At 38.5% G+C, this 18654-nt stretch overlaps 1 protein-coding gene across 5 annotated transcripts in view; it reads left to right on the top strand.

The window, feature by feature from the left end:
• Window positions 1–18654, top strand: part of GABRB2 (gamma-aminobutyric acid type A receptor subunit beta2) — a 230401-nt gene that overhangs the window by 200987 nt on the left and 10760 nt on the right. The window contains exons 10-11 of one of the 5 annotated variants that reach the window (XM_073231788.1): window positions 9648–9795; window positions 10152–10203. The exons of 3 other annotated variants lie outside the window; for them this stretch is intronic. In XM_073231788.1, coding sequence (XP_073087889.1) covers window positions 9648–9795; window positions 10152–10203 — 200 coding nt within the window. Of the gene's footprint in view, window positions 1–9647; window positions 9796–10146; window positions 10204–18654 lie in introns of all 5 variants that reach the window. One more of the 5 variants, XM_037025182.2, reaches the window with a different exon arrangement.

Below are 18654 nucleotides of genomic sequence, written 5' to 3'. Positions count from 1 at the left end.
CCTTGTGCTCCTAATTTTTATGTCCTCTGCTAAGAAGAGGTTTGCAGGATTGCTTGATGCTTGTTTAATTTTGGCAAAGGGGCACCTAGGGAGATGTCGCAAAAGTGGACCCTGACATAATTTTGAGATCTCCCTCAGCAGTAAACAAGCTGTCTCTTCACCTCTCAATACTGCTGCTAGCTTCCTCTGCAGAAAATTTCTGGAAGCTGGATTGGTTTCAAGGACACCTCAACAGTGAATACTATTTTACAGAGCATTTCAAATGCCCTCATCCAGGATCAGGGGTTGTTTGGCTCAGCAGTTGAGAATATTGAACCCCTGAAAGCCAAAGACATGGGCTGCATTCCTAGGAGAGTCTTTCAGCTGCTCTTTGCTGCTGTCACTGTAGCCAACCACAGGATGACATTGAACTTTTTTCACAGGGGACATAGATTTGGAATGAATGCCACAAATGTGTTGATTATTCAGCAAGCATTCTATCAAATTATTGCTCCTAGACAAGAGGTTAGACAGACTTCACCTGATCAAACCTAGTTGATTTTGAATTTGGGACAGCCCTGAGTTGGAGTTATTAGCTACATGAGCCTGAAAAAGTTCTCTGAGCCTCAATTTCCTCATTTGTAAGATGGGCTTACAGTTCTATCCTCAAAAGATAGTTTTAATGATTGCAGGGGAAAGTACATGGAAAGTACTTGGCAGGTAGTAAGCATTAGTTAAGAAATGTTAACCATAACAAGGGTAGAACTCTGATTTTTCCTATTTCCTAAGATTTGTTCCTAAATTCAGAAGCACTCTCTCAGTCTGATGTAATTATCCACTGTAATATTCTTTTAAATTGTACAGATAATCAGAATGAATAGTACAAATGAAATGGTACTCAGTTTCAATGGAGGGAGATACTACCTTTAGACACTTGTTCAGGTAAAGCCTCAGAAGTTCAGGTAAAGTTTGAGTTTCCTTACTCAAACTCCAGCTTGTGTTTCATAAAGTTTAGTCATTTTCGCTGTCTGCCATCATCTGTAGATCTCAGAGCCAAGGTTCATTGGAACTGAATGGAACAGAGAGATGTTTGACAAGGCTGTGTCAGATTCACAGCAGTTTTCCTAACAAGAGTTGGGTTGTCAGAGTGGATGGTGCATTTGGCAAACTCTCACTGGGGCAATTCACTGTGTAATTGGCTAAATGGACAGAAGCCATCAGACTGCAGCTCTACAAGGGATCCCTGGCTGAGGTGGATTTCAGTATTCCTTCTTCTGCTCAGTCTTCCTCTGAGAGCTGAGTAGGTACCTTGGTTGTGATTAATTCAACATGTGATAGGGTAATATGAAAAAAAACTACCGTTTAGCTCCTCCACTCCTTTACTATATAGAGGATAAAAGTCTTGGTTTAGCAGACTTGGAGAGCTACCCAAGGTTCTTGGAAATTTTTTTTTTTTAATCCTACAGTCATTGAGTTTTAGAATTTTTTTTTTGAGAGGTAATCTCTCAGATCTATTGATCAAATGGTTGTTAACAACAATAAAATTCTGTATAGGGGACTCAATGCACAATCATTAATCAACCCCAAGCTTAATTCTCAACAGTCTTCAATCTTCTGAAGCATAACACAAGAAGTTATGTCAAAGAAATAATCAGTCTTCCCATGTTTTCTTCCGTCTGCTACTTCTATAGATTTTCTTCTTCCTTCCTAATTACAGCCCTTTAGTAATTCATGCCTCCTATCAAAAATTACCGAGTATCATAATTCTTCCAAGTGGTAAAGATACTTCAAGACAAATGCTGGGCATAGAAGCCACAGGGCATAAATCTGCAAAGAAGTAAAAAACTCACCTTTTCAAACGATATTGCTTCTCTCTCACTTACCAACTTTACATTTCCCTGTATGGCCCTGGAAGATGACTGGTTAGCCAGAGACGGGTAAGATTCCCCATGGGAGGAACAACCTAAGACAGGCACAGTTGCAGGGGGGGTCATCAGGTGAGAAATGGGGGATCAACAGAGGTAAGGCTTAGAACCTCACCCCCCCCCCATTTTGAGAGAAATCTTCTGCCTCCGTGGATGAGTTTTAGAATTTTAAGGGATGTAAGAGATGAACCCAGTGCTTCTCAATCTTTAATGCACATAAAATCTACGCTTGTTAAAGTGCATACAGAATAAAGTTCTTACTCTGTAAGCCTAGGGCGAAGCTTGAGATTCTGCATTTGTAAGAAACTTCTTGGTGGTACCAAAGCTTCTGAGCCCCGGACCACACTGAATAGCAAGGACCCAGCCCAGGGAACACAAACAAGTTGCACTCTTAGTCCCAAACCTCAAATGTGAAAGGCATTTGACCAAACAAGTGACTTAAATAAATGGAGGGCATTTTTATTAAAATTGTTTTAGTAGAATGACATTAAACTTTTTTCCAGGATTATTGATTTTGGAAAAATACACATATATAAAGGCAGAATGAATAGTGGTTGCTGCCTTGAGAACTAGACTGGGCATTCTGCAGTTGACTCTGGGACCAGCTGGTCAGTTCACACTGCATATTCCACAGTCTTAAGGCTAGGAAAACTCACCTCAAAAAACTCTCTCCTTTTTAAAAAAGAAAAACAACACTTCCTGTTCTTGTAGTTGTGTGTTTACACTTGTAAGTTCCTTAGTTGTCTTTTTTAAATAGAGATATAACTGACATAACATTATATTAGTTGCAGGTGTTGTATGTACCAATTCAATATTTCTATATATTGCAAAATAATCACCACAATAAGTACACTTAACATTATCACCCTACATTACACATTTTTTTCTCACGATGTCTCATTTTTATATGCAGAAACTGAAACCCAGAAATGTGAATGACCTGCTTAGGGTCACATAAGCTGATTAGTGGTAGAGCTGGAACTAACACTAAAGCTGGAATGTATATCTAGATTTCTCTCTCTTAGCTGCACGATTTAATCACAGATGGCATGTGAATCTGTTTTAAAATATCTCTCCTCAGTTCTATTATTGGCAAAACCAGCCACAGAGTCCAATTTGCATTTAAGAAGCCAGGGCATTCAGCCTAGCTCAGCCTCTGAAAAGTTCTTCAACTTTGGGAAATAATTTCTCTGGGCCTTAGTTTTGTTACCCATGAGATGAGGAACTGTTTGCCTGATCCTTCACGTTTATTCTGATGTTATATAAGACAATGAGATAAAAGATGTGAAAGGCATTTGACAAAACAAGTGACTTAAGTAAATGGAGGGCATTTTTATTAAACTTGTTGTAGTAGAATGACATTAAAGTTTTTTCCAGGATTATTGATTTTGGAAAAATACACATATATACCTTATGCATCACCTTACCATTATTCTAGATTGCATTTTATCTGAAATGATTGAAAATTATTATTTTGAATTTTATTAATGGGGCCTTTCTGATTTTCTACCCACCTTTAACATGCATGCATAGAGGCACGGGGAAAGAGAGAGAGAGAGAGAGAGAGAGAGAGAGAGAGAGGAAGAGAGCGAGCCAGCGAGCCAGAATCTTCTCAGGAGTATTGTGTTCTGGGCCACCTGCAGCAAGAAGGCTCCTTGTTTCCTCTTTTATATCCAAAGCAGAGACAGGGACCTTTTCTTTTTATCCAAAAGCCTCCGACAAACCTCTCTTTTCTTTTCACTGGCTCCCTTGACTTAGATACTCCCAGCCCTGACCCAGTCCTTGGCAAGAGGAGGGGAAACAACAGGGCCGTCTTATAGTGATGGGGCCCTCATCTGGAACAGGGGACAGCCTCTACCATTGTTTCAATGGGTGGAACAGATTTAGCTACAGCACCCATTGCAAGGGTAATGGAACATATAAAGAATTAGCTTTACCTGCCTATATGAACCAGTGAATTTTTATCTTCTCTACTAGTTGAAGTTTAAAGTTGTATCATAGCAATGGTTACCTTTAGTTACACACCTAATTGTGCATCAAACATGATGGTAGGCTTCTTAAATATCTTAATCTTAAAATAAACCTTCATACAATGTAATTTCATTTTAAAGATGAGAAACTGAGACTTAGTTAGGCTATGGAATTCACCCAAAGTCACACAGCTAATCAGTACAGAAACTAGAATTCAAAGCTGATCCCCTTGACATCAGGACTTAGATAGCTCCCTGGGAAATTGAAACTAGAAGATTCTTGAAGCCCAAAACCTGCAGAAAGCTACCAGCCAAAGTGCTATAGCAAAGAGAAGCATGACTGTATTGATACATTATTGCTTTCTATAAAAACTGATTAAGCAACCCTCTGACACCACTTCCAAGCCTTTTTTTTTTTTAATTTTTTATTAAGGTACTATTGATATACACTCTTACAAAGGTTTCACATGAAAAAACAATGTGGTTACTACATTTACCCATATTTTCAAGTTCCCACCCATACACCAATGCAGTCACAGTCCATCACTGTAGTATTCACTATTGGCCTTTTCTGTGCTACACTGTTTTCCCTGTGACCCCTCACAGCATGTGTACTAAACATAATACCCCTCAATCCCCATCTCCCTCCCTCCCAACCTGCCCTCCTACAGCCCTCCCCTTTGGTAACTGCTAGTCCCTTCTTGGAGTCTGTGAGTCTGCTGCTGTTTTGTTCCTTCATTTTTGCTTCCTTGTTATACTCCACAGATGAGGGAAATCATTTGGCACTTGTCTTTCTCAGCCTGGCTTATTTCAGTGAGTATAATATCCTCCAGCTCCATCCATGTTGTTGCAAATGGTAGGATTTCTTTCTTTCTTATGGCTGAATAGTATTCCATTGTGTATATGTAGCACCTCTTCTTTATCCATTCATCTACTGATGGACACTTAGGTTGCTTCCATTTCTTGGCTATTGTAAATAGTGCTGCAATAAACATAGGGGTGCATATGTCTTTTTGAATCTGAAAACTTGTATTCTTTGGGTAAATTCCAAGGAGTGGGATTCCCTGATCAAATGGTATTTCCATTTTTAGTTTCTTGAAGAACCTCCATGTTGCTTTCCACAATGATTGTACTAGCTTACACTCCCACCAGCAGTGTAGGAGGGATACCCTTTCTCCACATCCTCACCAGCATTTGTTGTTCTTAGTCTTTTCAATGCTGGCCATCCTTACCGGTGTGAGGTGATAACTCATTGTGGTTTTAATTTGCATTTCACTGATGATTAGTGATGTGGAGCATCTTTTCATGTGTCTGTGAGCCATCTGAATTTCTTCTTTGGAGAATTGTCTCTTCATATCCTTTGCCCATTTTTTAATCAGGTTATTTGCTTTTTGGGTGTTGAGGCATGTGAGTTCTTTATATATTTTAGATGTTAACCTCTTGTCAGATACGTTGTTTACAAATATATTCTCCCACACTGTAGGGTGCCTTTTTGTTCATTGATGGTGTCCTTTGCCATACAGAAGGTTTTTAGTTTGATGTAGTCCCATGTGTTCATTTTTGCTTTTGTTTTCCTTGCTTGAGGAGAAGCATTCAGGAAGAAGTTGCTCATGTTAATATTCAGAAGATTTTTGCCTATGTTGTCTTCTGAGAGTTTTATAGTGTTATGACTTACACTCAGGTCTTTGATCCATTTCGAGTTTACTGTTGTGTATGGGGTTAAACAATAATCCAGTTTCATTCTCTTACATGTAGCTGCCAGTTTTGCCAACACCAGTTGTTGAAGAGGCTGTCATTTCCCCATTGTATGTCCATGGCTCCTTCATCATATACTAATTGACCATATATGGTTGGGTTTATATCAGGGCTCTCTAGTCTGTTCCATTGGTCTATGGGTCTGTACTTGTGCCAGTACCAAATTGTCTTGATTACTATGGCTTTGTAGAAGAGCTTGAAGTTGGGGAGCATAATCCCCCCAGCTTTATTCTTCCTTCTCAGGATTGCTTTGGCTATTCAGGGTCTTTTGTGGTTCCATATGAATTTTAGAGTGATTTGCTCTTGTTCATTGAAGAATGCTGTTGGTATTTTGATAAGGATTGCATTGAGTCTGTAGATTGCTTTAGTCAGGATGGCCATTTTGACAATATTAATTCTTCCTATCCATGACCATGGGATGAGTTTCCATTTACTGGTATCTTCTTTAGTTTCTTCCTTGAGTGTCATGTAGTTTTCAGAGTATAGATCTTTCACTTCCTTGGTTAAGTTTATTCCTAGATATTTTTTTCTTTTTGATGCAATTGTGAATGGAACTGTTTTCCTGATTTCTCTTTCTGATAGTTCATCATTAGTGTATAGGAATGCCACAGATTTCTGTGTATTAATTTTGTATCCCAAAACTTTGCTGAATTCAAATATAAGATCTAGTAGTTTTGGAGTAGATTCTTTAGGGTTTTTATGTACAATATCATGTCATCTGCAAACAGGGACAGTTTAACTTCTTCCTTGCCATTCTGGATTCCTTTTATTTCTTTGTTTTGTCTGATTGCCATGGCTAGGACCTCCAGTATTATGTTGATTAGAAGTGGGGAGAGTTGGCATCCTTGTCTTATTCCTGATCTTGAAGGAAAAGCTTTCAGCTTCTCACTGTTAAGTGTAATGTTGGCTGTGGGTTTGTCATATATATGACCTTTATTATGTTGAGGTACTTGCCCTCTATACCCATATTGTTGAGAGTTTTTATCATGAATGGGTGTTGAATTTTTTCGAATGCTTTTTCAGCATCTATGGAGATGATCATGTGGTTTTTGTCCTTCTTTTTGTTGATGTGGTGGATGATGTTGATGAATTTTCAAACGTACCATCCTTGCATCCCTGGGATGAATCCCACTTGGTCATGGTGTATGATCTTTTTTATCTATTTTGAATTTGGTTTGCTAATATTTTGTTGAGTATTTTTGCATCTATGTTCATCAAGGATACTGGTCTGTAATTTTCTTTTTCTTTTTGGTGTCTTTGCCTGGTTTTCGTTTAGAATGATGTTGGCCTCATAAAATGAGTTTGGGAGTATTCCTTCCTTTTCTACTTTTTGGAAAACTTTGAGGATGGGTATTAGGTCTTCACTAAATGATTGATAAAATTCAGTGGTGAAGCCTTCTAGTCCAGGGGTTTTGTTTTTATGTAGCTTTTTGATTACCAATTCAATTTTGTTGCTGATAATTGGTCTGCTCAGATTTTCTGTTTCTTTCCTTCAGCCTTGGAAGGTTGTATTTTTCTAGAAAGTTGTCCAGTTCTTCTAAGTTATTCAGTTTGTTATCATATAATTTTTCATAGTATTCTCTCATAATTTTTTGTATTTCTGTGGTGTCTGCAGTGATTTTTCCTTTCTCAGTTATGGTTCTGCTTATGTGTGTAGACTCTCTTTTTTTCTTGATAAGTCTGGCTAGAGGGTTATCTATTTTGTTTATTTTCTCAAAGAACCAGCTCCTGCTTTCATTGATTCTTTCTATTGTTTTATTCTTCTCAATTTTATTTATTTATACTCTAATCTTTATTATGTACCTCCTTCTACTGACTTTGGGCCTCATTTGTTCTTCTTTTTCTAGTTTCGCTAATTGTGAGTTTAGACTGTTCATATGGGATTGTTCTTCTTTCCTGAGGTAGGCCTGTATTGCAATATACTTTACTCTTAGCACAGCCTTCACTGCATTCCACAGATTTTGCAGTGTTGAGTTATTGTTGTCATTTGTCTCCATATATTACTTGATCTGTTTTTATTTGGTCATTGATCCATTGGTTATTTAGAAGCATGTTGTAAAGCCTCCATATGTTCATGGTATTTTTCATTTCTTTGCATAATTTTTTCTAGTTACATACCTTTGTGATCTGAGAAACTGGTTGGTACAATTTCAATCTTTTTGAATTTACCGAGCCTCTTTTTGTGGCCTAGTATAAGATCTATTCTTGAAAATGTTCCATGTGCACTTGAGAAGAATATCTATTCTGCTGCTTTTGGGTGTAGAGTTCTGTAGATGTCTGTTAGATCCATCTGTTCAAATGTGTTGTTCAGTGCTTCTGTCTCCTTACTTATTTTCTGTCTGGTTGATCTGTCCTTTGGTGTGAGTAGAGTGTTGAAGTCTTCTAGAATGAATGCATTGCATTCTCTTTTCCCTTTTAATTCTGATAGTATTTGTTTCACATATGTAGGTGCTCCTGTGTTGGTTGCATTGATATTTATAATGGTTATATCCTCTTGTTGAATTGACCCCTTTATCATTATGTAATGTCCTTCTTTGTCTCTTGTGACTTTCTTTGTTTTGAAGTCTATTTTGTCTGACACAAGTACTGCAACTCCTGCTTTTCTCTCCCTATTAGTTGCATGAAATATCTTTTTCCATCCCCTCACTTTTAGTCTGTCTATGTCTTTAGCTTTAAAGTGAGTCTCTTGTAGGCAGCATATAGATGGGTCTTGTTTTTTTTTTATCTATTCAGGGACTCTATGTGTTTTGATTGGTGCATTCAATCCACTTACATTTATGGTGATTATCAATAGGTATGTACTTATTGCCATTGCAGACTTTGGATTCATGGTTACCAAAGGTTCCAGGTTAACTTCCTTACTAAGAATCTAACTTAACTCACTTATTATGCTATTCCAAACACAACCTAAAGGTTCTCTTTTTCTCTCCTTTGTCTTCCTCCTCCATTCTTTATATTATTAGGTATCATATTCTGAACTCTTTGCCTATCCATTGATTAACTTTGCTGGTAGTTGATTTAATTTTGCATTTGCTTAGTAATTAACTGTTCTACTTTCTTTGCTGTGGTTTTATTATATCTGGTGACAGCTGTTAAACCTTAGGAACACTTCCATCTATAGGAATCCTTCCAAAATATGCTGTAGAGACTGTTTGTGGGAGGCAAATTCTCTCAGCTTTTACTTATCTGGAAATTGTTTAATCCCTCCTTCAAATTTCAATGATAATCTTGCCGGATAAAGTATTCGTGGTTCCAGGCCCTTCTGCTTCATGGCATTACATACATCATGCCACTCCCTTCTGGCCTGTAAGGTTTCTGCTGACGAGTCTTCTTCCTGAGCAATAAGCCTTCATGGGCTTTCCTTTGTATGTGATCTTATTTCTCCATCTAGCTGCTTTTAATAGTCTTTCCTTATCCCTGACCTTTGCCATTTTAATTACGATATATCTTGGCGTTGTCCTCCTTGGATCCCTTGTGTTGGGAGATCTGTGCACCTCCATCACCTGAGAGACTATCTCCTTCCCCAGATTGGGGAAGTTTTCAGCAATTACCTTCTCAAAGACACTTTCTATCCATTTTTCTCTCTTCTTCTTCTTCTGGTACCCCCTATAATGCAAATATTGTTCCTTTGGATTTGTCACACACTTCTCTCAATATTATTTCACTCTTAGAAATCCTTTTTTCTCTCTGTGCCTCAGCTTCTTTGTATTCCTCTTCTCTAATTTCTATTTCATTTATTGTCTCCTCCACTCTTTCTAATCTGCTTTTAAAACCTTCCATTGTATATTTCATTTCTGATACTGTGTTCCATAATGATTGGATCTCTGACTGGAATTCATTCCTGAGTTCTTGAATATTTTTCTATTCCTCCATGAACATGTTAATGATTTTTATTTTGAAATATCTTTCAGGAATATTCATGAGTTCAATTTCACTTTAATCTTTGTCTGGTGTATTCATAATTTTGCTTTGAACCAAGTTCCTTTGACCTTTCATATTTGTATATGGCGCCCTTTAGGGCCCAGAAGCTCTAGTGCCTGGAGCTGCTCAGCCCCTGAAGCAATGTCGGGGGCCACAGAGGAGCGATGCTGGTGCCTGGGGAGAGAAAAGTGCTGTTACCTGCTTCCTGGCTCCACTGCATGAACCAGTGGACCAAGCACACAAGTGTAAGCCTCTATGCTTTGCATTTGTAGCTGGTGTAGGCAGGGCTTCTCTCTGGCTGGCCTGATGCCAGGGCAGGGTTTGCTGGTTTGCGAACCAGGTGAGGGCTGGCTGGGAGGAAGGCACAGCAGGCTGTGTATCACAGAGAGGGGGATCCTTGGAGCCATGTAGCCAGCCAGGGAACAGGAGTGCTTGAAAATCAAGAAAGTTCCCAACCTGCTGGGCAGAGTGCACCTGGACAATTTTGTCTACCTGTCCTTTCTCCTGAGCAGTAAGCTCTGTGCAATCCTTGCCCCTTTAGCAGCCCTCTCACTGTTAGGAAGTCTCTCATACTGCCTGCCTTTCTTTTGTCCCAGAACAGCTGGATATGGATCCCTGCTTTCCACCAGCGGCTGGAATCTCAGTCTCTCCAGGTATTCTGCCTGTCTTAGCTTTCCTACCCCCCTGATCACGAAAGCACCATGAAATGTAGGTTTGTGCTCCCAGAGCAGATCTCCAGAGCTAGATGTTCAGCAGTCCCAGGCCTCCACTCCCTCCCTGCTCCATTTCTATTCCTCCCACTGGTGAGCTGGGGTCAGGGAGGGGCTTGGGTCCCGCCGGGTCATGGCTTTGGTATTAGCCTCATGTTATCCTGTTCCATGAGGGCTGCTCTTTCCTCCAGGTGTATGCAGTCTGGTGCAGCCCTCTTTACTGTTGCTCTTTCAGGATTAGTTGTATTAATTATATTTTAGTATTATATGCGGTTTTAGGAGGAAGCCTCTGTCTCACCTCTCACGCCACCATCTTTAATCCCTGTCACCACTTCCAAGCCTTTTAAATTGGGAAATGGTTTACCAAACCTTTTCTGATCGTGATATAGCACAAGCTCAGTCCCTTCATCTGATTACTTCCATGATAATTAAAGTTACTTACTATTCTTTGAGTTTAATATAAAAGGTACTGTTTAGGTGCTTTATATGAATTCTCTCATTTAATCCTCACAGCAACCCAGTAAGGCCAATACTGTTATACCTATTTTACATCTGAGAAAACTGAGGCTTAGAATGTTTAAATATCTTGCCTGAGATCACAGAGCTTTGTCACCCTGCCTTTAACTAGTCTGTTTTTAACCCAAGCAACCCATTGGGCTTTAGAGCCCATTATTGCCTCAGTCCAAAAGAAGGTTTACCCTTAGAATTCCTGTAGTCTAGAGGTCAAGAGTTTAGATACTTGTAGTAGCCTATTTTAAAATCTAACCTGGGTCCCTCTTATTTCACAAAACGGCTCTTACAAAATGCAGTCAAACCAAAGTTGACAGGAAAGGAAGGGAGAGAGAGGATCTGTGAAGCTGTCTAACTAAATACTTACAGAGTAGTGTTGTGCAGACATAGAGGGCTCCCCACTGCCTTCCTCCTTCCTCCTGTCCCCAGTCCTGATAGCTGTGTTTCCCTCCCCTCCCCTAATAAAGTCCCCCTTTCTCCTCCCCACTCTGTGCTCAGGCCATGATCTCTAACTTGCCCACTTTCTTGTCACTGTTTCTTCAGCTGCATGTTCATATTTCCTAAATGTCCTCCCCTCAAAATAATAGAGAATTTTGCTCTTTCTAAAGGACATATAATAGGTCCTAATGTACCACCAGTCTTAAGTGTGATAACCCTGAAATAAGACTGTTTGTGTTCAAATCTTAGATCTCTTATTACTGATGTTGTAACTTTTAGCAAGTGACTTAATTTTTCAGAACCTCAACTTGCTCATCTATGAAATGAGAGTTAATCAGAGCAAAGGATTGTGGTGAGGAACAGATGCAGTATCCATGGAGAATCCTTATAACTGTGCTTCAAATGTGTATACAGGCCCACTAAGTATAGACAAATGGTATTCACTGCTAATTCAACAGATACTTGTTGAGTCCCAAACATGCTCCTTGCCTTCACGGAGACCACATCTGAAAAGGTAGATCCATCTTAAATACCTATAGAAATAATATACATAATTATAAGTGAAAATATGGGCAGTGAGGAATGGTCTACATTGCTATGAGAGCATTTATCAGGGAACCTGACTTTCTCAAGGAAGATGCTAGAAAGACTGATTAACAAAGACTCTGTGATAGAAGCAACATTTGAACTGAGGTCTGAAAGTTGTGCAGTGCATAAGAGTAAGGGAGGAAGAATACGGATCCTCCTACTCCCGTATCTGTTGAAGCAGATGTCAGAAATTCCTTAGTGCTATTCAAACAGCCACATATTATTCAGTAGCAGCAACGTTCTATTAAAAATTTTTCTAGAGCTTGCAAATACTTTGTGGTAATTAAATATTTACCATTTGCATTTGTTATAAAGCATCTGTTCTGTAATGACACTGACCTTAGAATCAGTTGTTTTGCCATTATTGTGTACAGTGGGAAAACGCTTACAAGTATACACTTCAAGTTGTCTTGACTATATCACTTTTTAATTATTGATGAGTCCTTTTTCACCGGTGTATTTTAAAGCCCAGCTACTAGGTCCAGTGCTAGGTAAAACTAAACATGTGTCTAAACTACTCATAGGATTCAATAATCAGTGTGAATCCTGGTACCCACCCCACCTGGCCCACTTCTGTTTAAGAGATCCATGTCAGCACCACCAGGAGGCCTCCTGCCATTCAAGAACCAAATTGAACTCTAAATGCACGGAAGCAAAGGTCACTGGCAGGGTTCCGTGCATCTCCGTGGACTTGAGTGTGCTCTTGCTTCTTTCTGAGACCTTGCTGTTACATGTTCATGGGAATCCTGCCCATATGGCCTCCATTAGGTCAGCTTTCTGACCTAATTAAATGAAAAAACAATAGGAGGCAGTGGTAAGGTTCTGTGGAGGGAGTGTCTCTGATACATGTGAGTGGGGCTGATTATAGTCTAGTGGGGTTTTTTGAAGTCTTGGGCTAATTCTCTTTTTGAGTCATTATCTTCCAGGGGAAAGGAACTGTCAGATTTTTAGATGCATTGAAACATCAGTGCCTTATCTAAAGAGGACAGAATCTAAACCTTGACTTCTTTCCTTCTAGATGAAAGCTAGACACAGATAATAATTTTCCTCTAACCCAGAACTGAGGCAATGTCAGTTGGTGGTTCTGTGTTCCCAAACGCATCCTCACTGGCTCATGGGACAAGGCTGGGGTCAGTTTCAACACCCAAGAATAAGAAGAAACCATGAGTCTCCCAATGGCCTGGGATAATTTGAATCACAACTTTTAAGTCAATCATGACCCACCAGGAAGTCTTGAAATATTGACCTGATCAAGCACCGCATTTATTACTCACTGACATGGACTTTGGAAAATCAGGAAGAGTAGTGGTGCCTGTTGAGAAAAGCCACCCCCTTTCGCTCACACCAGTGTGCACTGTCATCACCGGTGATAGTAATTGTAAGCCCCAGGGAGCAAAGATAACTTCTCTTCTGCTAAGGGTTCCCCATTCTTCCCCCTACCCCTGCACTTTCAAAACACTTAACTGAAATTTTTTCCAGCCTTGGGGGTAAAGAGACTAAAACAAATGTCTTCTATGATATTATTTAAAAATGGATTGGGAAATTATGAATTACTAATTACATGGTCTGTATAAAAATCTTTAGTAAGTCATCACCCATAATGCTTTGAGTTGTATGAACCAGCTAATGAAAAGATGAGATCAATCATCTCCCTCTAGCTTAGGACTTGAGTCAATAATTCAAATGGAAATTGAACAAAACAAACTTTACCTCTCAGGATATAAGCTCCCAGGTGTTAAAGCTTCTTTCAGTTATCAGGATTTGATAGAAAGAGTCTTCCATCTGAAATTTGTCAAAATAGGACTTTGAGCTTAAGTAAGTTCCTTGTACAACTTTACTTCATTCCACACATCCTGAGGATCTGTAATAATTTAAAGCAAATCACTCCTTTGGATGAAAGAAATGTCCATTAAAATGATATATTTTAAATATAGTTTCCTTTACTTTTTTCTTCTTTGGGAGTTTTTCAATATGATCCCAATCTTATGTTTTTTTTCCTTACAATTAAAATGACTCCTGACTTTCAACTTTAATTGAAACTAATAGCTCATACTTTATTAAATTAAGAAGGAAAATGCAGAAAGAATTCTACCAACATTCTAAAAGAAATTAGTCAATTTATCATGATTTTTTATGGCTGAAAAATATTCCATTGTGTATATGTACTACATCTTTTTCCATTCATCTATTAATGGATAGTTAGGTTGTTTTCATATCTTGGCTATTGCAAACAGTGCAGTGATAAACATAGGGGTGCATATATCTTTTTGAATCAGGGATTTTGTTTTATTTGGGTAAATTCATAGGAGTGAAATTACTAGATCAAATGGTATTCCTATTTTTAGTTTTTTGAGGAACTTCCATATTGCCTTCCACAACAGTTGCACCAATTTGCATTCCTACCAACAGTGTAGCAGGGTTCCTATTTCTCCATATCTTAGCCAGAATTTGTTGTTTCTTGTCTTTTGAATAATAGCCATCCTAACTGGTGTGAAGTGATATCTATCTCTTTGTGGTATTAATTTGCATTTCCCTGGTAATTAGCAATGTGGAGCATCTTTTCATGTGCCTGTTGCCCATCTGAATTTCTTTGTAGAAGTGTCCAGATCCTCTGCTTATTTTTTAATTGGGTTATTTGATTTTTGGGTGTTGAGAAGTGTTCTTTATATATTTTGGATGTTAACCCCTTATCAGATAAATTGTTTACAAATATATTCTCCCATAGTGTAGGATATCTTTTTGTTCTGCTGATGGTGTCCTTTGCTATACAGAAGCTTTTTAGTTTGATGTAGTCCCACTTGTTCATTTTTTATTTTGTTTCCCTTGCCTGAAGAGATGTGTCCAGGAAAAAATTGCTCACGCTTATTTATATCTAAGAGATTTTTGGCTATGGTTTCATGGCTTACATTCATGTCTTTCATCTATTTCGAGTTTACTTTTGTGTATAGAGTTAGACAATAATCCAGTTTCATTCTGTTACATGTAGCTGTCCAGTTTTGCCAACAACAATTGTTAAAGAGGCTGTCATTTTCCCATTGTATCTTCATGGTTCCTTTATCATGTATTATTAGTGAATTCCACATAAATTAACACATGTAGAACAGAATCATTTTCCAAGAGAAATAAGTTTGATTCTGTGAGAGTAAAAGGAATAGAAGAAGCTAAGCCACAAAACATCAGGAAGACTATATATGAAATTTGAGCACAGAGAGATGCTGCAGAATTTGCCACAGCAAGGCCCATATGGTCAGGAAAACAAATACTAGTGCTGCATTGAGATCACAGCTTCCATAAGAGCTGCAAGTATGCAAAAGTTTTGGCAAGTTTTCTTTATCGATTATTCTTATGTTACACCATTCATTAAAAAATAAAAGCTGGTAAAGCAATCAGTAATTACAGATTAAATGGAACTGAAAGACAAATTGTTTATAAATTAAATCTAAAAGGAATTTGATGCATCACCCTATGGGCTGAACTTTTAGATGTGATTTTGAGCACCACAGTAATGTTTAAGGATTTGAATTTAAACGTCCCTCAGGCAGTATAGAGTCAACTTCTTCCTGTGCTCCTTAATACCAGCATCATGCGTTTATATGATCTCCCTAGCCAGATTTGAATGTGTGATTCTGGATTTAATCTGTCTAATAATTTGATTTAGCAAGTTTTATTTATACTTACTTTGTACCAACTGTAGTGGGCAACACTAATGGTACATAATGCAATAGGATACATAATGGTACATAAGCAATGGAATACAGTTTCTCCCCACATATTTGCCATGATGAGGGAAATGAGGGTTCAGTGATGTTATAGCCAGAGGATTTCACATGCTAGAGAGAGTTTAGCAAAGATTACTAAATCCACCTAGATTTTCTAGATGAAGAATACTGAGACCCAGAGTAAGTCAGGATTAGAACCAGCTCTCACCTCTGAGGTCAGTGTCCTTCCCATTCTGGCTATAGGTGTTAAGAGGGGAAGGGAAGCATACGAGAAGGACCAAAAGAGAGCAGGTTTGTTAGTTCCCCGGACAGCTCATGCTTGTTGAATGTCTTCTCACTTATGATCCTGTGTTAATTATGAATTTCAAAAAAGTCTTATCTCCTGGGGTCCTTTAGAGAGAAAAATTTTATTCTCCTCTTTCTGCTTTCAAAGTCTACTCTTACTTCCTCTAAAAATTTCACTATGACTTGAAACAATAACGTAAAACCTCATCACACTCACTTGATCCATCCACTTGGCCAGATGGATTGTTTTGTGTGTCGAGGGCAGAATCTTTCCACTTTGTGATGACTACACAGTAGGGTCACACAGATCACAGATCCATAGAGAATGAATTCATAAGCAGGAATCAGTTTACTAAGGAAACTGATATCACTCATGAACATTCCTATGACAATTTAAAAAATTGAAAATCAAAACAACTATATGGCCCATATTTTAGGACCCTCTGTATGTATTCACTTCATAACTATTTTACCTAATTAGGAAAAGCACAAGGTTTGAATCTGCAAACATAAATGTAAATTATTGTTTTAACATTTAGTTAGCTTCAATGTACCCATGAACTTCTGGATTTTGATAGGAAGGATTGTTTACAAAAACTGATAGTGCTAACTCCATCTTGATAATATGGTTGTGAGATTTCAAACACTTTATAATAGCGTAAAAGCAACAAACAAAAAAAGTAAAAATAATCTCAGCCCTTTATTTTCTATTATTTTTTATTAAATAATAGCTGCAACTACCCAGCTATTCTAGCAGATTCTAGTATATTCACATTCCAGTTCTAAACTCCATATTTTGCTACTATTTCCTTACTTACTTTGGTGGAGGGATTTAAAAAGTTAAGAGGTGGGCCTTTTCTGGTTCTCCTAGAATTTCCATGTCATATTCCCATTGGGTGAACTTTCTTTCACCTCTTAGACTACTGGGTGCAACTAGGTGGTTTCAGAGTGTTTTTCCTTTGGAAACAGAGTTTTGGCTATTCCCAAGTGGTTAACAGTTCATTGCCTTAGCATTTCAAGTTATTCAGGTCACAGTGTCATTTCATGGAAGATAAAACAAGGTCTCTTACTCACACACTAGTCACAGTAATTGAAAATCGCAGAGTTAGGATTTCTTGGATTTTGCAATTTCTCACTCTCCTCTTGATGTGAGTGGTGAACTGGGATTTAAAATATCCCCATTCTCCCTTCCCAGGATAAGCATGCGCTGCCACTGGGTCACTGAGGGATGTGATTTGTTTCTCTATATATGTGTGTGCAGGACAAGGACATTCCTGTACAGCACACACCTGTCGCTGAGGAGGTGCAGCAAACCTAAAAACAGTTCTGGAATTAACAAATCACTACAAAAAATAACATCTTCATTGTTTAATGGAAATCTTTAGAGCAAAATGAAACTCTGTTAAACCAAAGTGTTTCTTTTCCTGCTGGGAAAAACATTGGAATGGAGAATGGGAAGGAGGAAAAGATAACCCCTTAATCCAAGCCTTTAATGTGAATTTGCCATTGTTAATGCCATCAGCACATGGGTCAGTCTGGGAAATAACTCAAGTCAGCAGAGAAGTCCATCCCTCTGCACAACAGAACAGATGATTTGAGTGCTGTGCAAACTGCCCTCATTCACAGGATTGCTTGTAGAAGGCTCTAGAATGCTGGTGTAAATAAATCGCTCTGTTTCCCAAAATTTCAGCATTCATTCTTGATTGATATAAGCACATTAACTTCCAGTAAAGCATAATTTCAAGAGCGATTTTTGAATGGGAAACAGAAGGCTTTCTTTATTGGTATTGGCCTGCTTAATAGGGCCTCTCCAAAAACTATTGTCGGGAATGGACACTAGTGAGTTAAAGTTCATAACTAGAAAGCTAAGAGTGTAGACCCTTGGACTAAAGCAAGGGCTTCAGTATAGCTCCTTGCAAAGCAATGTATCTACAGAGAATGACAATTTCTTCACTAGTTTATCTCTTCTTTCTCTTTCCTTCCATTTACTTATGCTTCCTTCTTTCTCTTATTTTAATCACTAACAACAAAATTCTCATGGCTGTTTGAATAGGTGAAAACTCGAAGACACAAACATTTTATAAATATTTTGGTATGCTTTCCAGCTTACACAGATTGCTGCATGGTCTTTCTGATTAAAGGGAAACTATCTCTTGTTAATGCCCTAATCAAGACAAAGGACGGTTTAATGGTTTCTCTGGTGTCTCACTGCTCAAGTGAAGAGAAAGACAATTAGGAAATCCACTTGGGCAAGTCTGAAAGGTTGGTGTGGAGACCCAATTTCAAAGATTAGCTGAATCCAAGTGACAATTGCTATTCCTTACATTTTCTGAAATTTCTCCACCCAAGTACAGCCGATACAGAAATGGCATTCCAAGAGAGGACTCATAATTGAAGAAAGCTGCAAGATACGCAATTGCGTTGTTTGACCCTCAGAAGCAGGAACCTTGAAAGAAACAATTCAGTTCTAGCTGCACTACACGCTGACTGTGCAACTCTGGGCAAATCACTAACTAGCCCCAATTATCAATGGTTAACATGAGAATATTAAAATTAACTCCCTCAAAGAGTTATGGTCAAGATTAAATATCAGAGTTATGTAAAGCTTTAATACAATGCTTGTCTCCAGGAAACCATAAACAGAAGTTACATATGTTCTAGCTCTCTGAAAGCTGTTTTTCAGCTTAGTGGTGCAGACTGTGGTGAGAACCTCAGCTGTTTTGTGGTTTCTCAAGGCCTCTGCTTCTTCTTTATTTAAAGTCGTGTCCTGCTGCTGCTGTTCCACAGCCTGATCTCTTTCCATGTGTGAATCCAGCTCAGCATAGCATCACTTGGGGGCTTGCTAGAAATGCAG

The sequence above is a fragment of the Manis javanica genome, chromosome 1 (assembly GCF_040802235.1).
Source record: "Manis javanica isolate MJ-LG chromosome 1, MJ_LKY, whole genome shotgun sequence".
In the NCBI taxonomy this organism is placed as follows: Eukaryota; Metazoa; Chordata; class Mammalia; order Pholidota; family Manidae; genus Manis; species Manis javanica.
Note: the sequence above shows the minus strand (reverse complement) of the source record. Positions and strands in the feature narration are given on the sequence as shown.